Raw genomic sequence first — 16,691 nt, 5'->3', positions numbered from 1 at the left:
ATTGTGGAAGTAAAATCAGAAAAGACAGCGAGTGATTTAATTCAGGATTTTGTCAATTTTTAAAAGACCTACATTCTGGACTAGCTACATCATCACTTGACTGTAATGTTTAGCATCTTTAGATTGTTTTAGTCAAAGCTTCATTACAGGCAGTGTTCTGAAAAAAAAAATTACTAAAATTGTGTCTGTATTTAAAAGCACATACAATGATTGTACAATATAACCTCAGTTACAAACACCTCAGAAATGGAGGTTAACTCTGAAATGTTCGTAACTGAACAAAACGTTATTGTGGTTCTCGCAAGTTAACAACTGAACGTTGACTGACTTAATACAGCTTTGAAACTTTACTATGCAGAAGAAAAATGCTGCTTTCCCTTTATTTTTAGTAGTCTACGTTTAACACAGTACAGTACTATACAGTAACTCCTCACTTAACGCTGTAGTTATGTTCCTGAAAAATGTGATTTTAAGCAAAATGATGTTAAGTGAATCCAATTTCCCCATAAGCATTAATTTAAAGAGGGGTTAGGTTCCAGGGAAATTTTTTTCACTATACACACACACTCACTCACTCACTATACGTTTTAAACAAACAATACTGGTACATGATGATGGTGATTGTGAAGCTTGGTTGAGGTGAAGGAGTCAGGGTGGGATATTTCCCAGGGAATGCCTTACTGGTAAATGATGAACTAGCATTTGGCTGAGTCCTCAAGGGTTAACTCTCACACTCTATAAGGCAGCAGGAATGGAGGGAGGGGAGACAGCATCTCAGACAGAGACAAACACACTGTGTGTGAGAGAGAGATGCGCATTTCCCCTTAAGTAGGCTGCCTTGTTAATTAGATCGTCCTGAGCCCTGTATTATGTCCCCCCTTCCCTATGGAAGACGGGGTAAGTGCAGGGTGCAGGAGAAAGGGGGAGGGGACACCCTGACAGCCCCCCTTTTCGTTGTCTTCTCCCCTCTTCCCCCGCACAGCAAGCAGGAGTCTCGGGGAGCAGCTCCAAGGCAGAGGGGCAGGAGCAGCATGTGGCAGTGGTGGGAGGGACAGCTGAACTGTCCAGGAGCAGCATGCGGCAGTGGTGGGAGGGACAGCTGAACTGTCGGCAGTTGATAGCCTGCTGGGCAGCTGCTGCACAGGGAACTTAGGGGGAGGGCTGCCAGTCCACCCTGCACCCTGATTCCAAGCCCCGACCAGCTAGCTGCAATGGGCTGCTCTTCCTGCAAGCAGTGGACAAAGCAGGTGGCTGCCAAGTGATGTTAGAAAGGAGCATTGCACAACTCTGAACGAGCATATTCCCTAATTGATCAGCAACGTAACAACATTAACCAGACAAATTTGTGAGGAGTTACTGTATTTGCTTTTTTTTAAATCTCTCTGCTACTGCCTGGTTGTGTACTAGCGGTTCCAGATGAGGGGTGTGGTTGACTGGTCAGTTCCTAACTCTGAGGTTCTATTGTAATCTTAACTAGTTAGTAAACTGATGATTTGATCATGTTCTTGTGCTTCACTTGCAGAATTCAGGCTTTTCATTTTGGACAGTATGTGCCTTTTTATGTTTGAGGAGTAAATGTGCTTAGTCTTATAATACGTTTTATTTGCATAAAACCTTCCGGGGGGGGGGGGGAGGGGTTTGGTGCTGCCTTCAGGTGGAGGAAAAATAGCGACAAGCCTGCTTTCATTCCAAACAAAGTGCAATTACCGCTGTTCATGAGCAATTTTTTTTGTTTACAGGTGTCAGCTGCGATGCATGTTTAAAAGGAAATTTTCGAGGTCGCAGATACAAGTGTTTAATTTGCTACGATTACGATCTGTGTGCATCTTGTTATGAAAGTGGTGCAACTACAACAAGGCATACAACTGACCATCCAATGCAGTGCATACTGACAAGGGTAGATTTTGGTAAGTGATATCTCATTGAAATTGTGTGTCTTATGTAGAAGTATATCTAAGTATTGTCATTTTCTGTTTTATCAACATAGTGTTTTGAGCAGCATCACTGAAAAACGAGTCTACAGAATTTTTCTTTTAAAAACATTCTACTGAGGCTTGTTTTTGGTGGCAGCATGTGAAACTTAATTTCTGTAGAAAGTCTTTATTTCTGCTTTCTCTTCATTTGACTCTTAGGTGATCTGCTCAGATATTTGAATACATCTCTTAAGGACATCTATCAGTATAAAACAAACTTAATTTTATGACAAGTTATATCAAGGCTAAATGAAAAAGTTAATACTCTGCTGTAAAGTGTCACTGGCTAGAAGTAATGTAGTGACAAAGATGAGATGGGGAGGGCTGTCATATTTGGTTGTTTCTCTAGGGTTGTTAACACATCAGTGGCAATGCTAGGTTGCTGCTGAATACTGGAAAATTAGCATCAAGTCCTTTTGCTTGGAATACAGTTGAGTACAACTATTCTAATTAAGTACAAAACCATTAAATATGAAGATTGGCTTCTGTTCCTTTGTTTCACAATTGTGATTCCATAGCACCATATTTGTAATGCTACAGGTCTGGCTAAGGAGGTACTTTCATGTTCTTTGGATTAACTTCTTCAGGCTTGTTCTAAACCTTCAGAGTAAATTTTGTATAATTTGATGAAATTCCACTTGGCTGTTACACATTATCTAAACATGAAAAGTCTTTTCAAGCTTTATGTGAATTTTCAGCTGCTTTTCTTGAGCCTGGAAAACTCAAATGGATTGGAATTAAAATGCCTGAATAGTGTAAAGTTTGAAAAATTACAATTAGATAATAAAGTTATGCATGAGTTGAGTTGTATTGCACGTGTGCAGTACGTTACTTTCCTTATAGATTCGGTGCTCACAGAGAACAGATAGCTATGCTGTGTATACAAATATAAATTTGCTTCTTCAGGACTTGGCTATAAGTAATGTGGTGAGCCTAGAAGTAATTCCACTCCCATCACAACATCAGTTCTCTATGTAGTTTGAAGATTCCATTACAGTGGTCCAAGAAAGTGAGATGTCTTAGCATCTGAAGTTTGAAATTAAAGTGTTTAACAATGAACATGCTCTCAAATCCAGTGGCATCTTATAACTTTCATATTTTTCTTTTTTCCCTAATTGTGTTGTTGTTTAGTTTCCATTTCTAATGGAAGGGAAAATTAAATACACCACACTACATTATTTCAATGGTATGGTTGACCTTTTATAAACATAATATGTGTGTGTGTGTGTGTGTGTGTGTGTGTGTGTGTGTGTGCATATATATATATATATATATATATATATATATAAACTAAATATTTTGGTCTGACTGTGTGTGTGCAACAAGGCTGAGTTACGGTTGGCCTGGGTCTCCCAAGTTTAAATTTCCTGATTGTTATATCTGAGGTTTTAGCAATTTATATAAACAATTTTTTTTTGTATGAGCTTTATTTTAAATAAATAAATAGAACATCTGGACTTTTTTTTTTTTAAATGTAAGCCTTTAAAGTACATTTTGCCCCCCTAAAATTGGAATGGCTTCTTTGGAAGTCCCTCTGATAAGCAACCACATTTCTAGGTTACTGTACTCCGTTAGTTTCTTTAACTCTGTACCAGAAAGCTAGGTAGGAGGAGGGCTGGAATCTGTTGTAGGCAGAAATGCTACAGTGAAGCAGAGAGAGGCACAGATCAGAGTAGCTTTAGGGATATGTCCATTTTCTTTTCTCTTAGTTTCTTGTTTACTATTAGCAAAAAGCAAGTTTCTGTGATTATTTACCATTGTCATGTGATTTGATGTCAGAAGATGACTCTTTTAGAACTAATATGAATAAGAAAAGAAAATATTAAAATTCAGCCTGTGGCAAGACTTTTGATTTGATTAAACCCACGGAACAGCCTGAATGGAAGAAGCACATTACTGGATTTTGAATCATAACAAAGCTTATTGTCCGACAATACAAGTACAGGTCATCTCGTTAATTTATGCATTAGAGAGTGAAGCAGTATTTACAAGTCCTTTGCTTTCACTTCAGAGGGATTGAGGAAGAACTGTGATGACCTGCTTAAAATGTTTAAGCCTGACATTCCAAAAAGCAACGTTATGTGTGAAAACATGATGTTTACCAAAGTGTGCAGACACTTAGAGTGTGGAAACCTTTATAAGGCTTCCTATATAACCAAGGAGATGATATGACTTTGGTATCAGGAAACACATTAGGAGACTGTCTAGTATTTGGGATTTTAAACAAGTAATTTTGAGAAGAATTACAGTTCATGTTGGAACTAACTCTGGAACAGGTGATGCAGCTAGCACAACAATCTGAACTAACAAGTCACCCAGCAAGAACATAGTGGAAGCATGGTGAAAGTAGGAAAGAGAACACTCCCATGGGGAGAAAGTTCAGGAACATTTAAAAAAAAAAAAAAAGAAAGAAAGAAAGAGAAAGCCTTAGGGGCACTGAGTTCTGCCACATTTCTGCCTTCAAATGCAGCAACGTAGAAAACATGAGAAGTGAATGTCTTTGTAGCCTGTGAAAGAATGTGCAGGAAATGGAAGAATAAAGGATGCTGGGGAAAACGTCTGAAGTAAAGGTTACAGGGTGGTAGCCCAGCAATAGACTGGTGCCTGTTTCCTGGGATCTGTGTGCAAGGACAGTTGAACACAGTTTAAAAAAAAATAAAAAAAAAATCAGTCACTTATTGTGACTGGGGTCCTAGTGGGAGCCAGCTGTGGTCACTCAATTAGGGTGAACTGCAAAGAACGGGGCAGACAATCAGCAAAAAGCTGGTGGATATTCCAATACTTAGATTTACCAGGCCAACGCAAAACAGCTTATTTATTACCTTACTGGTTTCTCAGAAGTACAGACAACACAGTTCCCTTAAAGTGATCCAGCTTCTGGCCTCCATCCAGGTACCTAAATCAAATATGATGATTTCTGAAAATCTTACTTTATCATCATATAAAAGAAAAGATTCTACCAATCCTAAAGGATCGGACACATTACATCTTAACCAAATACACACTACAGCCAATTCTTATTAACTAAACTAAAATGTATTAAACAAACAAAACAGAGGGAGTGTGGTTAAAAGATCAGTATACATACAGACATGAGTTAAATTCACTGAGTTGCATATTCATAGCAGAGATGGTGAGCTTTGTAGTTGCAAAGAGTTCTTTCAGAAATAGTTCATAGGTTATAGTCCAGTGTCCAAATATCCTATTCAGGGTGTAGCAGCATAACTGGGACCTCAGTCTTGGGACTCAGACTTCCTCTGATGAAGTTTAAGGAGATCTGAAATGACAGAATCAGGACCCAAGGATCTTTTATACAAGTCATGTCTTTTGACAAGGTGGCGTTCAAAAGGTAATTAGGATGACTTTGAAGGAGGTCCATCACCGGTACTTAGCTCTAGAATTAACATAAGGGAATTTGCTTGTTCCTCCACCATTCACAGATTATTTGCTGTATGTTTCAAAGAGTGATGAATACAGTGATATCCTGTGTTTACAATCCATTTAAATGATAGGATGTTCTTTAGTAGTCAACACTACTCATACATATGTAAATAAACAAAAACACAAACATTCTCTCCCCATCTGTCTTTTGAGGGTTATTTATTTTGCAGGATGCATGCATCACACTTACGTCTTTAGAATCAATTTTGAATTGAAAGGCAGGAATTCCAGCCCCTAGTTGGAAGGCCCAAGCTGATTCTCATAAGCCCCATGGAGGCAGATAGGGTGTCTGGGTCATTACAAAGCCATGTACTACCTACAGGGCAAGTAGTATTTGACCACTTTTGTCTTGAATGGAGCCAACCCAGGTAACTTCATAGACTCAGTCACAGCCATCTAGATAGGACTCAAAACACCGAGACAAAGTTGGGATGGTGTTGACCAGAAACGGCCAGCTTTAAAGTAGAACCACTGCAGATTCTGTGGGAAAAAGATAGTTCTGCATTATATGCTCATCATTAGAGCTGTGCAAATCCACTGCTATTCGCTTTATATCCGTGGATCATTTCTGCGGCTACCAGTGCGGATACAACTTTTTTCCTGAGGATCCTCCATCTGCCCTGAGTGGAGGACCTGGGGGGCAGGGACCTCCATCTGCCCCCCAGGACCTGGGGGGCAGTGTGGATCCTCCATCTGCCCTGAGTGGAGGACCTGGGGGGGCAGGGACAGGGACTGGGGGTTGCTCGGGCCCCACGCCCATGGCAGGTGAAGGGTCGCCATGGCTCCCCACAACTGCCCGCCTGGCTATTATCAAGCCAATCACCTGCCCTGGGCGGGGGGCTGGGAGCAAGGACACTGGGCGGGGAGGCTAGGGGGCAAGGACACAGGCTGGAGGCTTCTCAGGCCCCTGCCCAGGGCAAGTGGAGGGTCTGCCACGGCTCCCCACAGTTGCCAGCACTGTTCTCTCCGACCAGGCTCCGGGGAATGGGGGAGGGGTGTGCGCCTCGTAGTGTCAGTCCAGCCACTGGTGTGGAGCCCTCCAAATCCACGGATTGGATGCGAATACACATTTGTATATCCATGCAGGGCTCTACTCATCATAGTCTGGAGGATGCCCAACCCAGTGCTTCTCAAAGTGAAGGAAGAAATGGGTGGGATGGAGAAAAGTAGCATAATGGCCTATTGTGCTTGTTTGGAAAAAATGGCTACGTCCATATCTGATAAGTCTAAAGTTGCTCAATGAAGTAGTTATAAGAGCGTTTTATTCTTTCCTTCATGGAGGGTAATCTCCAAATGAACTGGTTCAGCAATGTTATTTCTTTAGATTAAGTTAATGGTTCAGGCAAGTCTCGTTACATCCCGACAGTGTCAAGTTGACAACCCATTCAGCATCACAAGTGAACCTTAAATTTTAGTTTAACTAGGTTCAACCAAGGTTTGAAGGTAGTTGAGGCTGCTGGGCTAAACAGAGTGCATATCATAACAAACCAAATTCTAATTCTTGGGATATGAGATTAATAAAGAAGGGTAAAGGCAGATCCTGCAAAAGTCAGAGCCAGAGTTGAAGTGTTACTGCATATAAATCTTGATGAGATTCTTCAGTCTGATAACATTTTGGAGCAAATGCATGCCTAACCTTACCTCAAAAGACCAACTTAAAATGCACTCTGTGGATTTGGAGAAAAGGTGCAGGAACCCATTTTTATGGATTAAAGAATCTACTGCCCACATTCCCTGGAGTGGCATTTCATTATGTTTCAAGTCTATAGCCATTTTAGCAGATGCTAGCAGCAGTGGTCTGAGTAGGATAATACCTAGATTACATGGTTATGACTTGTATATTGTTCAGATGACTTTCAGATAGACAAGTTACACCCGAACAGAGTTTGTGTGGTAGTAATACCTCATTTGGTGAGCATAGAGTAGTAATAGCTCGCTCTTATAGAGCACTTTTCATCCATAGATCTAAAAGCACTTTACAAAGGAGAAAAGTACTATACCTATTTTACATATGGGGAAACCGAAGCTCAGAAATGAAGTGATTTGGCCAAGATCTCCCAACTGTCAGTGGCAGAGCTGGAAATAAAACCCAAGTCTACTGATTTCCCATCCAGTGCTCTAGTCTTAGGCCACGCTGCCAAGTGAGACATTCACAAGGTCGTGCACAACTTCAAACTTTTGCCAGACAAGCCATACATACCATTAATGAAAAATAAAGACATAGATACAGTGCTCTTGGATGTCAGGGATTGCTCATACATAAGAGATTAATGTATTGCAGAATATGCACCTGATACCTTTATGGCCTATTGATCATCCAGAGTCTCCAGAGTCTCGGGATGATATGGAAGCCCACATGAGAGGCATCAGAACTGAATAAGATAGACACTAGTGCTGATTCACGATGTTCAAGTTTATAAGGTCTGGTTGTTCCTTTTACTGTTCAGAGGTCCCACAGGCAACCTGGAACTTCTTTTCAGTGAGAGGTGAACTCTCTGAAGCGGAAGATCTGATCACCTATGGCAATTGTATTGTAGTTCATTAGTTCTTACAGGATGACATTGGTAAGGAAGCTTGATGGACGCCGGAGCCTTAAAATGCTGAGAGTGAGTCCAGCCATCGGTGTGCTGGTCCAGCATAGGGCAAGAACTTGAAACAGAAGGTGGAATCACATAGGTCTTGAAAAAAGACCAGAAAGATACAGTTGAAAGAATCTATTTCCTGAGAGATCTCAGAAGAGAATAACACTAGACCTGTGTAAAGGAGGAGGATGTGCATATCTGGTAGTCATTAGCTATTTTTTAGATTGTAGAAATTCTGCTTACTAGATCTTAGTCATATTTCCTCATTTTGGCATTCCAGAAGAGAGAATTGCTGATCATCAAGCGCTTGTCTATGCTTGAAATGCTTCAGCAGCACAGCTGCACTGTTTCAGTGTAGACACTGTCTGTGCCAAGGGAGAGGTTCTTCGTCAGTGTGGGTATTCCACCTAGCTGCCAGCTTTTGAGGAGATGGAAGAATTCTTCCATCAACTTAGTTCTATCTACACTAGGGTTTAGGTCAGCTTAACTATGTTGCTCAGGAGTGTGAATTTTTCACACCCCTGAGTGACATAGCTAGGTTGACCTAACTTTTTCGCCACCATTTGCTGAATTCCACGTTTTCAGGATGCGTTGTGATTTCAAGCATGTTAATTCCACCCAGCCCCCTTCCCCATCTAAACCTAAGGGAATGGATTTGTGGAGGGAGAGGTATAAATTCTTAATAGAATTCTACAACAAGCTCTCATTAACTGAGCTGAGCTGTAGGGTAACTGTCACATCAATCACCAGGGTAATCTCAGCTCGGATGCTTATGGAGCAACAGATCCGAACAGTCCTGCCAACCTTCAAGACTACCATGTATGCTGAGTGTCTCTGCTTAAAGAATGTGATGCTTAGGCCATGTCTATATGTGCAGCGCTGCAGCTGTACCAATACAGCTATGCTCCTGCAGAGTGTCTAGTGAAGACGCTCTGTGCTACTGGCATAATAAAAACCACCTCCAGGAGCAGCAGAAGCTGTGTCAGCGGGAGAAAGTCTCCTGCCGACATAGCACTGTGCACATTTATGTTTTTTCACACCCTTGAGTGACGTAAATTATGCCAACATAGGCTGTAGTGTAGACAAAGCCGTAGAGATACAAAACTCTAGTCTCAAACTTCAGTAACTGGATTTGACCCTGAAGCTTTTCCAGGCTACAGCCAGAAGGCCAGAAACTGATCAAACTGGATGGACAAAAATACAGAACAATACTGGCTGTTGCCAGTGGACATAACTGTACCCAGAGATCCTCCTATATGAATGAAGTTGATAGGTGATCAGTATAGAAGAAAGTGGCAACATCTTCAACTGGTTTCAAATCTAGTTGTTGGCATATGACTCTAGCAGCAGTGATTACTTGCACCAGTGCTTTAGTAACAGGATTATCTCCTTTCAAGAACAGTCCTAACCAAGTTGAATAAGAGTCTGCTCCTTTTGGGATTTGCTTATTCATATTAATCAACTGGACAAGTCCTTCTCAAGCCACAAGATTAGATTTGGGTGTGTGGTGAATCTTTATTGCTAAATATTTTTCTTACAGATAGTTCTCTCACACACAAGTATAGTGAGGAGTGAAGATATAAGGGTGTGTATGTTTCTTCTTTAGGTCTGTAAGAGGAAGCCAGGCAGGAGGGCTGGGAAGGTTTTAGCCAATAACTCTGCAGTGAAGTAGGAAGTGTGTCTTTAGGGATAACACTGCCTTATTCTAATAAAGCTCTTTAATATAAGTGTTAGAAAAAAGTTACTTTTTGATCCTTTGGGTCAAATGTCAATGTAACAATCTGACAACCAACCTCATTGTTACCTGTTCAGTGGCAAAATTTTAATTTACACGCGCGTTTCTTTACAACACTCAGAAAAATAACTTAGCAGAAATTTACATTTTATTTTATTTTTCTATGTCCTGTGGGTCAGTCCAGATAAAGTATTATGCTGTCATACCGGTAGATGAAGGCATGAAAATGTCACACTGTTGTTTTTTTACATTCATCCGTTATAGCAAGACTGGTTTTGTCTGAGCAATCCTATGGTGTGTCTATATAGCAACTAGACACGGTTGGTCTGTGTTGGCCCATGCCAGCCAGCTCGGGTTCAGGGCTTGGGCTGCGGGGCTGTTTCACTGCACTGTGGACTTCTGGCCTTGGGCTGGAGCCTGGGCTCTGGGACCCTCCCAGAGGAGAGCTGAGATTCATGTAAGGGCTGCATTAGACAGTCTTGAAGATGAGGATTGGAAGCTTGGATTTGATGGCATTTGTGCTGAATCTCCTCTTTTATCTCAATACTGTCCTCTTGTTTATGTCAGGACGTGGGGTACTGTTGCTGGAGTTTTCACTCTGTGGACACAGCTTTGGCATGTAGGGGAAATTTTGATTTTTCCTAACCTTAGATAGGTCCAGATACCCAGGTCTGAGTTAGCTCAACTGAAAACCTGGGAATTGTCACTCATTTCCCTCCCTCTTGTTTTTAAATACTTTTGATTTTGAAATCTGTTTTACAGATGGCAGCTGTAACAAGCAAGCATTTCTTATATACTTATTTTTTCACTTACATCTTGCTACTTGTGGGAGTTTTGTGTGGACTTCCCTTTTTTCTACTACACTTTGTTTTTCTGATTAATTTACTGTTCATGTTTTTGTTTAATTATTTGTAGCAAGATCTGTGTACACAGTGTTACTATTTGGGAAGGTTGTGGAACTGGATTGTTAAACTGGAAACAGCCCTTATAGTTGGATCTGACATAAAATTTGTGTGGGAGGGAGGAAAGGGAAGGGGTTCCCTGTCATTCAGTTGTTAGATATTTATCCACTGTCTGGGAAGACCTACCAAAACTTAGAAGTAATCAAACTAGTGTGTAGGGGTTACAGTAGATGAAAAGCTGGATATGAGTCAACAGTGTGCCCTTGCTGCCAAGCAGGCTAACGGCGTTTTGGGCTGTATAAGTAGGAGCATTGCCAGCAGATCGAGGGATATGATCATTCCCCTCTATTTGGCATTGGTGAGGCCTCATCTGAAGTACTGTGTCCAGTTTTGGGCCCCACACTACAAGAAGGATGTGGAAAAATTGGAAAGAGGGCAACAACAATTATTAGGGGGCTGGAGCACATGGTTTATGAGAAGAGACTGAGGGAACTGGGATTATTTAGTCTGCAGAAGCGAAGAATGAGGGGGGATTTGATAGCTGCTTTCAACTACCTGAAAGGGGGTTCCAAAGAGGATGGATCTAGACTGTTTTCACTGGTACCAGATGACAGCACAATGGTCTCAAGTTGCAGTGGAGGAGGTATAGGTTGGATATTAGGAAAAACTTTTTCACTAGGGGGGTAGTGAAGCACTGGAATGGGTTACCTAAGGAGGTGGTAGAATCTCCTTCCTTAGATGTTTTTAAGGTCAGGCTTGACAAAGCCCTGGTTGGGATGATTTAGTTGGAGTTGGTCCTGCTTTAAGCAGGGGATTGGACTAGATGACCTCCTGAGGTCCCTTCCAACCCTGATATTCTATGTTCAAAGTGCTTTCATTCCTAGCCTTTTCTTATTCCAAAAGGAAAGTTTTGTTGCCTGTTCTGCATCTCTTAATACTGAATAGATTACTTCTGTTTCTGGGCACCATAATCCCTGCTGTCAGCTCTCACAGTGGATATGGTGAACTTTAACCCTCAAAACGCCTACTTCCATATCTCAGAAAGGTTAAAGCATATGTACCTCAGGTTTGTGGAAGGCAGCAGCTGCTACCAGACAGAGGTACTAACTTTTGGGTTAGAAGCAGCCATGTTCTTTGCTGTGGTTGTGTCTCATCAGCATTATCAGGGCCTGCAGGTGGAGAGAGACCCTGTGATAGTTCCCTTTGTTTCCCATTCTAATCTTCATAGGGGTCACCTTAGATTTCACCAGGCTCTAGCTTGGTTGCTATGAGACAGGTTCCAAGATCTCTTATAGTCAATGAGTTTAGCCAGATGCAGGGTAGAAGTGAAGTTTTATTTGACATGTAGGCCTGATGGCAATCTGCGTCTTTGAGATTCTTTCAGAGAGGGTTGAATCTGGTGGACTAACCAAATAGTCACAGTTTGGCTGTGACAGGATTTCCTCTCCAGCAAAGATTAGTCCCTGTAGTGTATGCTAGCAGTGAATGTTTTGAAAAGGATATCTTTCTCTTAGCCTCCTACTTAGACCCCTATGGGAACAGTGTCATGAATTAGAAAAAAATGTTTTGGTAAACAGTTCTGCAATATGTTGCTTCCACAGAGCAACACTGACCCTCCGTCTTTACCTCTCCTTAGTAACTATCTGCAAATAAGGGTACATCTACACTACAGGATTATTCCGATTTTACATAAACCGGTTTTATAAAACAGATTATATAAAGTCAAATGCACACGGCCACACTAAGCACATTAATTCAGCGGTGTGCGTCCATGGTCCGAGGCTAGCATCGCTTTCTGGAGCGTTGCACTGTGGATAGCTATTCCATAGCTATCCATAGTTCCCGCAGTCTCCCCTGCCCTTTAGAATTCTGGGTTGAGAGCCCAGTGGCTGATGGGGCAAAAATCATTGTTGCCGGTGGTTCTGGGTAAATGTCATTTGTCATTCCTTCCTCCGGGAAAGCAACGGTAGACAATCATTTCACTCCCTTTTTTCCTGGATTGCCCTGGCAGACACCATAGCACGGCAACCATGGAGCTCGTTCAGCCTTTTTTTTTTTTACAGTCACCGTATGTGTACGGATGCCGCGGACAGAGGTAACTCCGCGCTACAGCAAGCAGCATTCATTTGGCTTCTGCATGATAAGTCAGCAGACAGGTTACCAGTCGTCTGTACATACTAGCTGCCGGGGCTAAATTGGCAAGAATATGCGTTATCTGCCCTCTGTACTGTCTCTGCTATCAATGGGCCCTGAGCGTAGATGCTGGGCGCAAAAGCAAAGTGATGATCCGACATCGTTATTCTAACAATCGAGAATATGGGAATTCACCTTGATTGTAAAAACGCACTGCTGCTGAGTGCAGAACAGAGCACAGCTGCCCGTGTCAGATCCAGCCAGAAAGATGAGTAACATCGATAACGGGGGTGCCCATGCAACAACCACCCGTGCTTCCTCCTTCCCCAACTTCCTGGGCTAACGTGGCAGTGTCCCCCATTGTGTCATGCAAGTATAAAAGAATGCAGAATAAGAACAGTGACTTGTCAGTGAGATAAAATGAGGGAGGCACCCTCCGGTATGACAGTCCAGCAAGAATAAGCGGTGTGGGGAGAGGAGCCCAGCACCCACTGCTAGATAGTCCGCAGTACAGAATCTTTCTTACACATGAATGGAGGGGGCTGATTGAAGCTCAGCCCCATTGCTATGATGAAGACGGTTACCAGCTGTTCTGTCCCATCTAGGGATGAACCAGAAATCATCCTGTTTTTACCAGGCGCCCCCCCCCACCCCCCCCCCACCGGCGCCCTACCTCCAAGCCAGCCAGAGGTATTCAGCAGTTAGCCAACATTGAGCACTCATGGTGATAAGACCGTCGTCCTACTGCGCCATCTGCCACCGGGAGGGAGAGAAGCGAATACTCGCGCTCACGCTGCAGCATCGGGTCTACAGTAGCCCTCAGTACATAGGTGAACACTGAAAGAAGTCAAGAAATATTTTCTTTCACGTGGTGGTGGTGGGGGGGGAGAAGAGGACTATTCCTGAACCATGCCGGACAATGTGTTGAACCTACAGCATTGACTCAGCCAAGAATGCAAAACTTTCGAGACTGCTGTGACTGTGGGATACTGAGTCCTCAGTACCCCCCCCCTCAGAGCAGCCATTTGAATCCTGCTTCCCATTACGCAACAGTCTGTAGCCTGGAGATTTTTTTCAAATGCTTGGCAACTTCGTCTTCGTACGGAGCTGAAAGATTCATGTTTTCCTCCATAACAGGCGATCAGGATCCATAGCTCCTGTAGAGTTCCATGCTGGACCTTTTAGATTTGGGACTGCATTGCACGTCCTGGAAAAACGTCGCTGGTCAAACAGGAAATGAAAAGTCGATTTGCAGGCGCTTTTCCTGTTTACTCTGCAAGCACGAGTGCAGATTGCCTCAGAGCGTCACAGTGGTGGCAACTGTTGAAATACCACGCCAAGTCGATTCTGGCGGCCACACTACCTTCAATCCGATATGGTAATACATTTTAGTGATACCCTTTGAGTACAAAAACCGATTTATAAGCCTCGAGTGGATGGTACAGCGTTAAATATATTAAACGCGAGTGTAGACCAGGCCTAAGACCAGAAGCATCAGGATAGAAGACCATAGAGAGGCCTTTTAATGACATAGCTTCTAAATATTGAGGCTAGTAGGGATGCAAACGACCCTATAATGCTAATTATTTGTTCGAAATGGTTCAGTGCCTGGGGGTTAGGTGTGTGATTTCTGCAGTGAGTCTGTGTCATTGTGGGACTTGAGAACAAGAGTTCCTATGAAAACACTTCTGATATTCTAAACCGTCTGTCTAGCCCTCATATCCTGTCATCAAGGCCAATAAGGAAGTTAAGAAACTCTGTATGTGCCACAGGGAAGTCCTAATGAACCTCATTATTTGAGCGTGACTTATGTCCTGGAGCATGAAATTTGATATTTTTTTGCAAAAATTGTCTAGTTTTACACTTTATATTAGAACTGTATATCTTATCCATATAAATGTCATCATTTTTGAACTATCAACAAGCCAAGGAAAAGAATGGTGAAAAGATTGAAACTGCGTGCTCAGGCAAAAATGCCTCTTTAGGCTTGCAAGTAAATAACAATATTTATTTTTCTTCTTTCGAAAGTGATTGCTCATACCATTGCCTAGTAGGTTTACGTGCCGCGCGTGCACGTTTGTCGAAGAACCCACGCGGCCGGCAGGTCGCCCCCTAGAGTGGCGCCGTCATGGCGGGTAATATATACCCCTGCCGGTCAGCCCGCTCCTCAGTTCCTTCTTACTGCCGTGTCAGTCATTGGAACTGTGGAGCGCGGCATAGCTGTCCTCCACGTCCCTAGCTTCTCTTCGTTCATCGTTCTAGTTCTAGTTTTAGTTTTAATTATAGTTTACGTAGAATAGTATAGTTGTAGTTTATAGCACTAGTGTATATAGTTAGCGGGTTTGGGACACTAGCCCTCTCCCGCGCCTGGCGCCGGGCTCATGCCTGGTTCGCCGGGGTTCAAACCGTGCTCGACCTGTAAAAAGCTGATGCCCACCAGCGATCCCCATGACGCCTGCTTGAAGTGCCTGGGGGAATCGCACATATCCGAGAAGTGCCGCATTTGTAAGGCCTTCAGACCGAGGACCAAGAAGGAGCGAGACCAGCGCCTCAAGACGCTCCTGATGGAAGCGGCACTTAACCCTGCGTCCTCGGCACCGAGTGCCGCTTCGGCTCCGGCACCGGATCTCTCCGGCGCCGCGAAAACGCCACGGCACCGCCTTTCTCCAGCACCGACTCACGGGAAGAGGCCCTCAACGTCCTCTACCCCGGCTAAACAGCCCTGAAAGGAGCACCCGGCACCGACACCGGCCGTGTTGGCCGTGCCAGGGACTTCGTCGACTCCGGGCCTGGCGGGTCCATCGAGTCCGATCCCTCCCAGCTCCCCGCCAAGATCTGGGGTAGGGCTGATGGTCCCGTTCACGCCCGAGACCTTCTCGTCGGCCAGGGACCTCATCGCCTTAACGGAGCCTGTGCTGCCCCAACCCCCGACACCGCCCATGTGGGTTCTACAATCAAAGGGCAAGCCTACACCGATGCGAGCACCGTCCCTGGACTCTCCGGCTCGGCACCGGTCAAGATCTCGGCACCGATCTCAATCCCGAGGGAGGTCTCGCTCCCGGCGCCGCTCACAGTCCCGGCACCGCTCTCCACGACGGCACCGGTCGTACTCGCGGCGCAGGTCGTCTTCGCGCCGGTCCCGATACTCCCGGCACCGTTCTGGCTCCAGCCACCGTTACCAGCACCGGGACTCGAGGAGTTGTTCCCACCATCGACGGTCCAGATCCCGGTTGACCTCCTGGCACCAAGCTGGTGGCAGGTCCCGGTCTTGATCGCGGCGCCGGTATGGCTCACGGCACCGATCTCCGGCACCGAGGAGGTCTTCGCCATCTGCAACGCGGGACCCGTACCACTCCTGCTTGGCTCCACCATGGCCCTCTCACCAAGGCTCTGTCTCTTAGCGGGCGGACAGTGTGTACCTAGAAGCTGAAAGACCCGCCGCCCTCTTTTCCGAGGGTCAGCAGGAGCATGGTCAGGGCACACCAGGATCTCCTCAGGCGCGTGGCGCAAAATATGAACATCCAGGCTGAGGAGGTCTCCGAGATCGAGGACCCGGTCGTGAGCATACTCTCGGCGGACGCACCCACTCGTGTCGCCCTGCCCTTCATAAGGACCATCCAAGCCAATGCCACCACCATCTGGCAGTCACCGGCTTCCGTTTCCCCCGCTGCTCGGGGTGTGGAGCGTAAATACATGGTCCCTTCGAAGGGCTATGAGTACTTATATGTCCACCCGCCCCCGTGTTTCCTCGTCGTTCAATCTGTGAATGAGAGGGAACGCCATGGACAACAAGCTCCGGCCCCCAAGTCTAAGGAGGCGAGTCGTATGGACCTGCTTGGCTGCAAGGTCTATTCCGCAGGAGCCCTGCAGCTGCGGGTCTCCAACCAGCAAGCTCTGCTCAGCTGCTACTCGTACAACACCTGGG

General features: G+C 44.5%; 1 protein-coding gene across 1 annotated transcript in view; it reads left to right on the top strand.

Annotated features, from left to right (window-relative positions):
• Positions 1–16,691, top strand: part of KCMF1 (potassium channel modulatory factor 1) — a 74,368-nt gene that overhangs the window by 13,397 nt on the left and 44,280 nt on the right. Inside the window, exon 3 of the mRNA XM_075067507.1 lies at positions 1,740–1,907. Within this exon, the coding sequence (XP_074923608.1) occupies positions 1,740–1,907 (168 nt within the window). The remainder of the gene's footprint in view (positions 1–1,739; positions 1,908–16,691) is intronic.

This window comes from Chelonoidis abingdonii, chromosome 6 (assembly GCF_003597395.2).
Source record: "Chelonoidis abingdonii isolate Lonesome George chromosome 6, CheloAbing_2.0, whole genome shotgun sequence".
Taxonomy (NCBI): Eukaryota; Metazoa; Chordata; order Testudines; family Testudinidae; genus Chelonoidis; species Chelonoidis abingdonii.
Note: the sequence above shows the minus strand (reverse complement) of the source record. Positions and strands in the feature narration are given on the sequence as shown.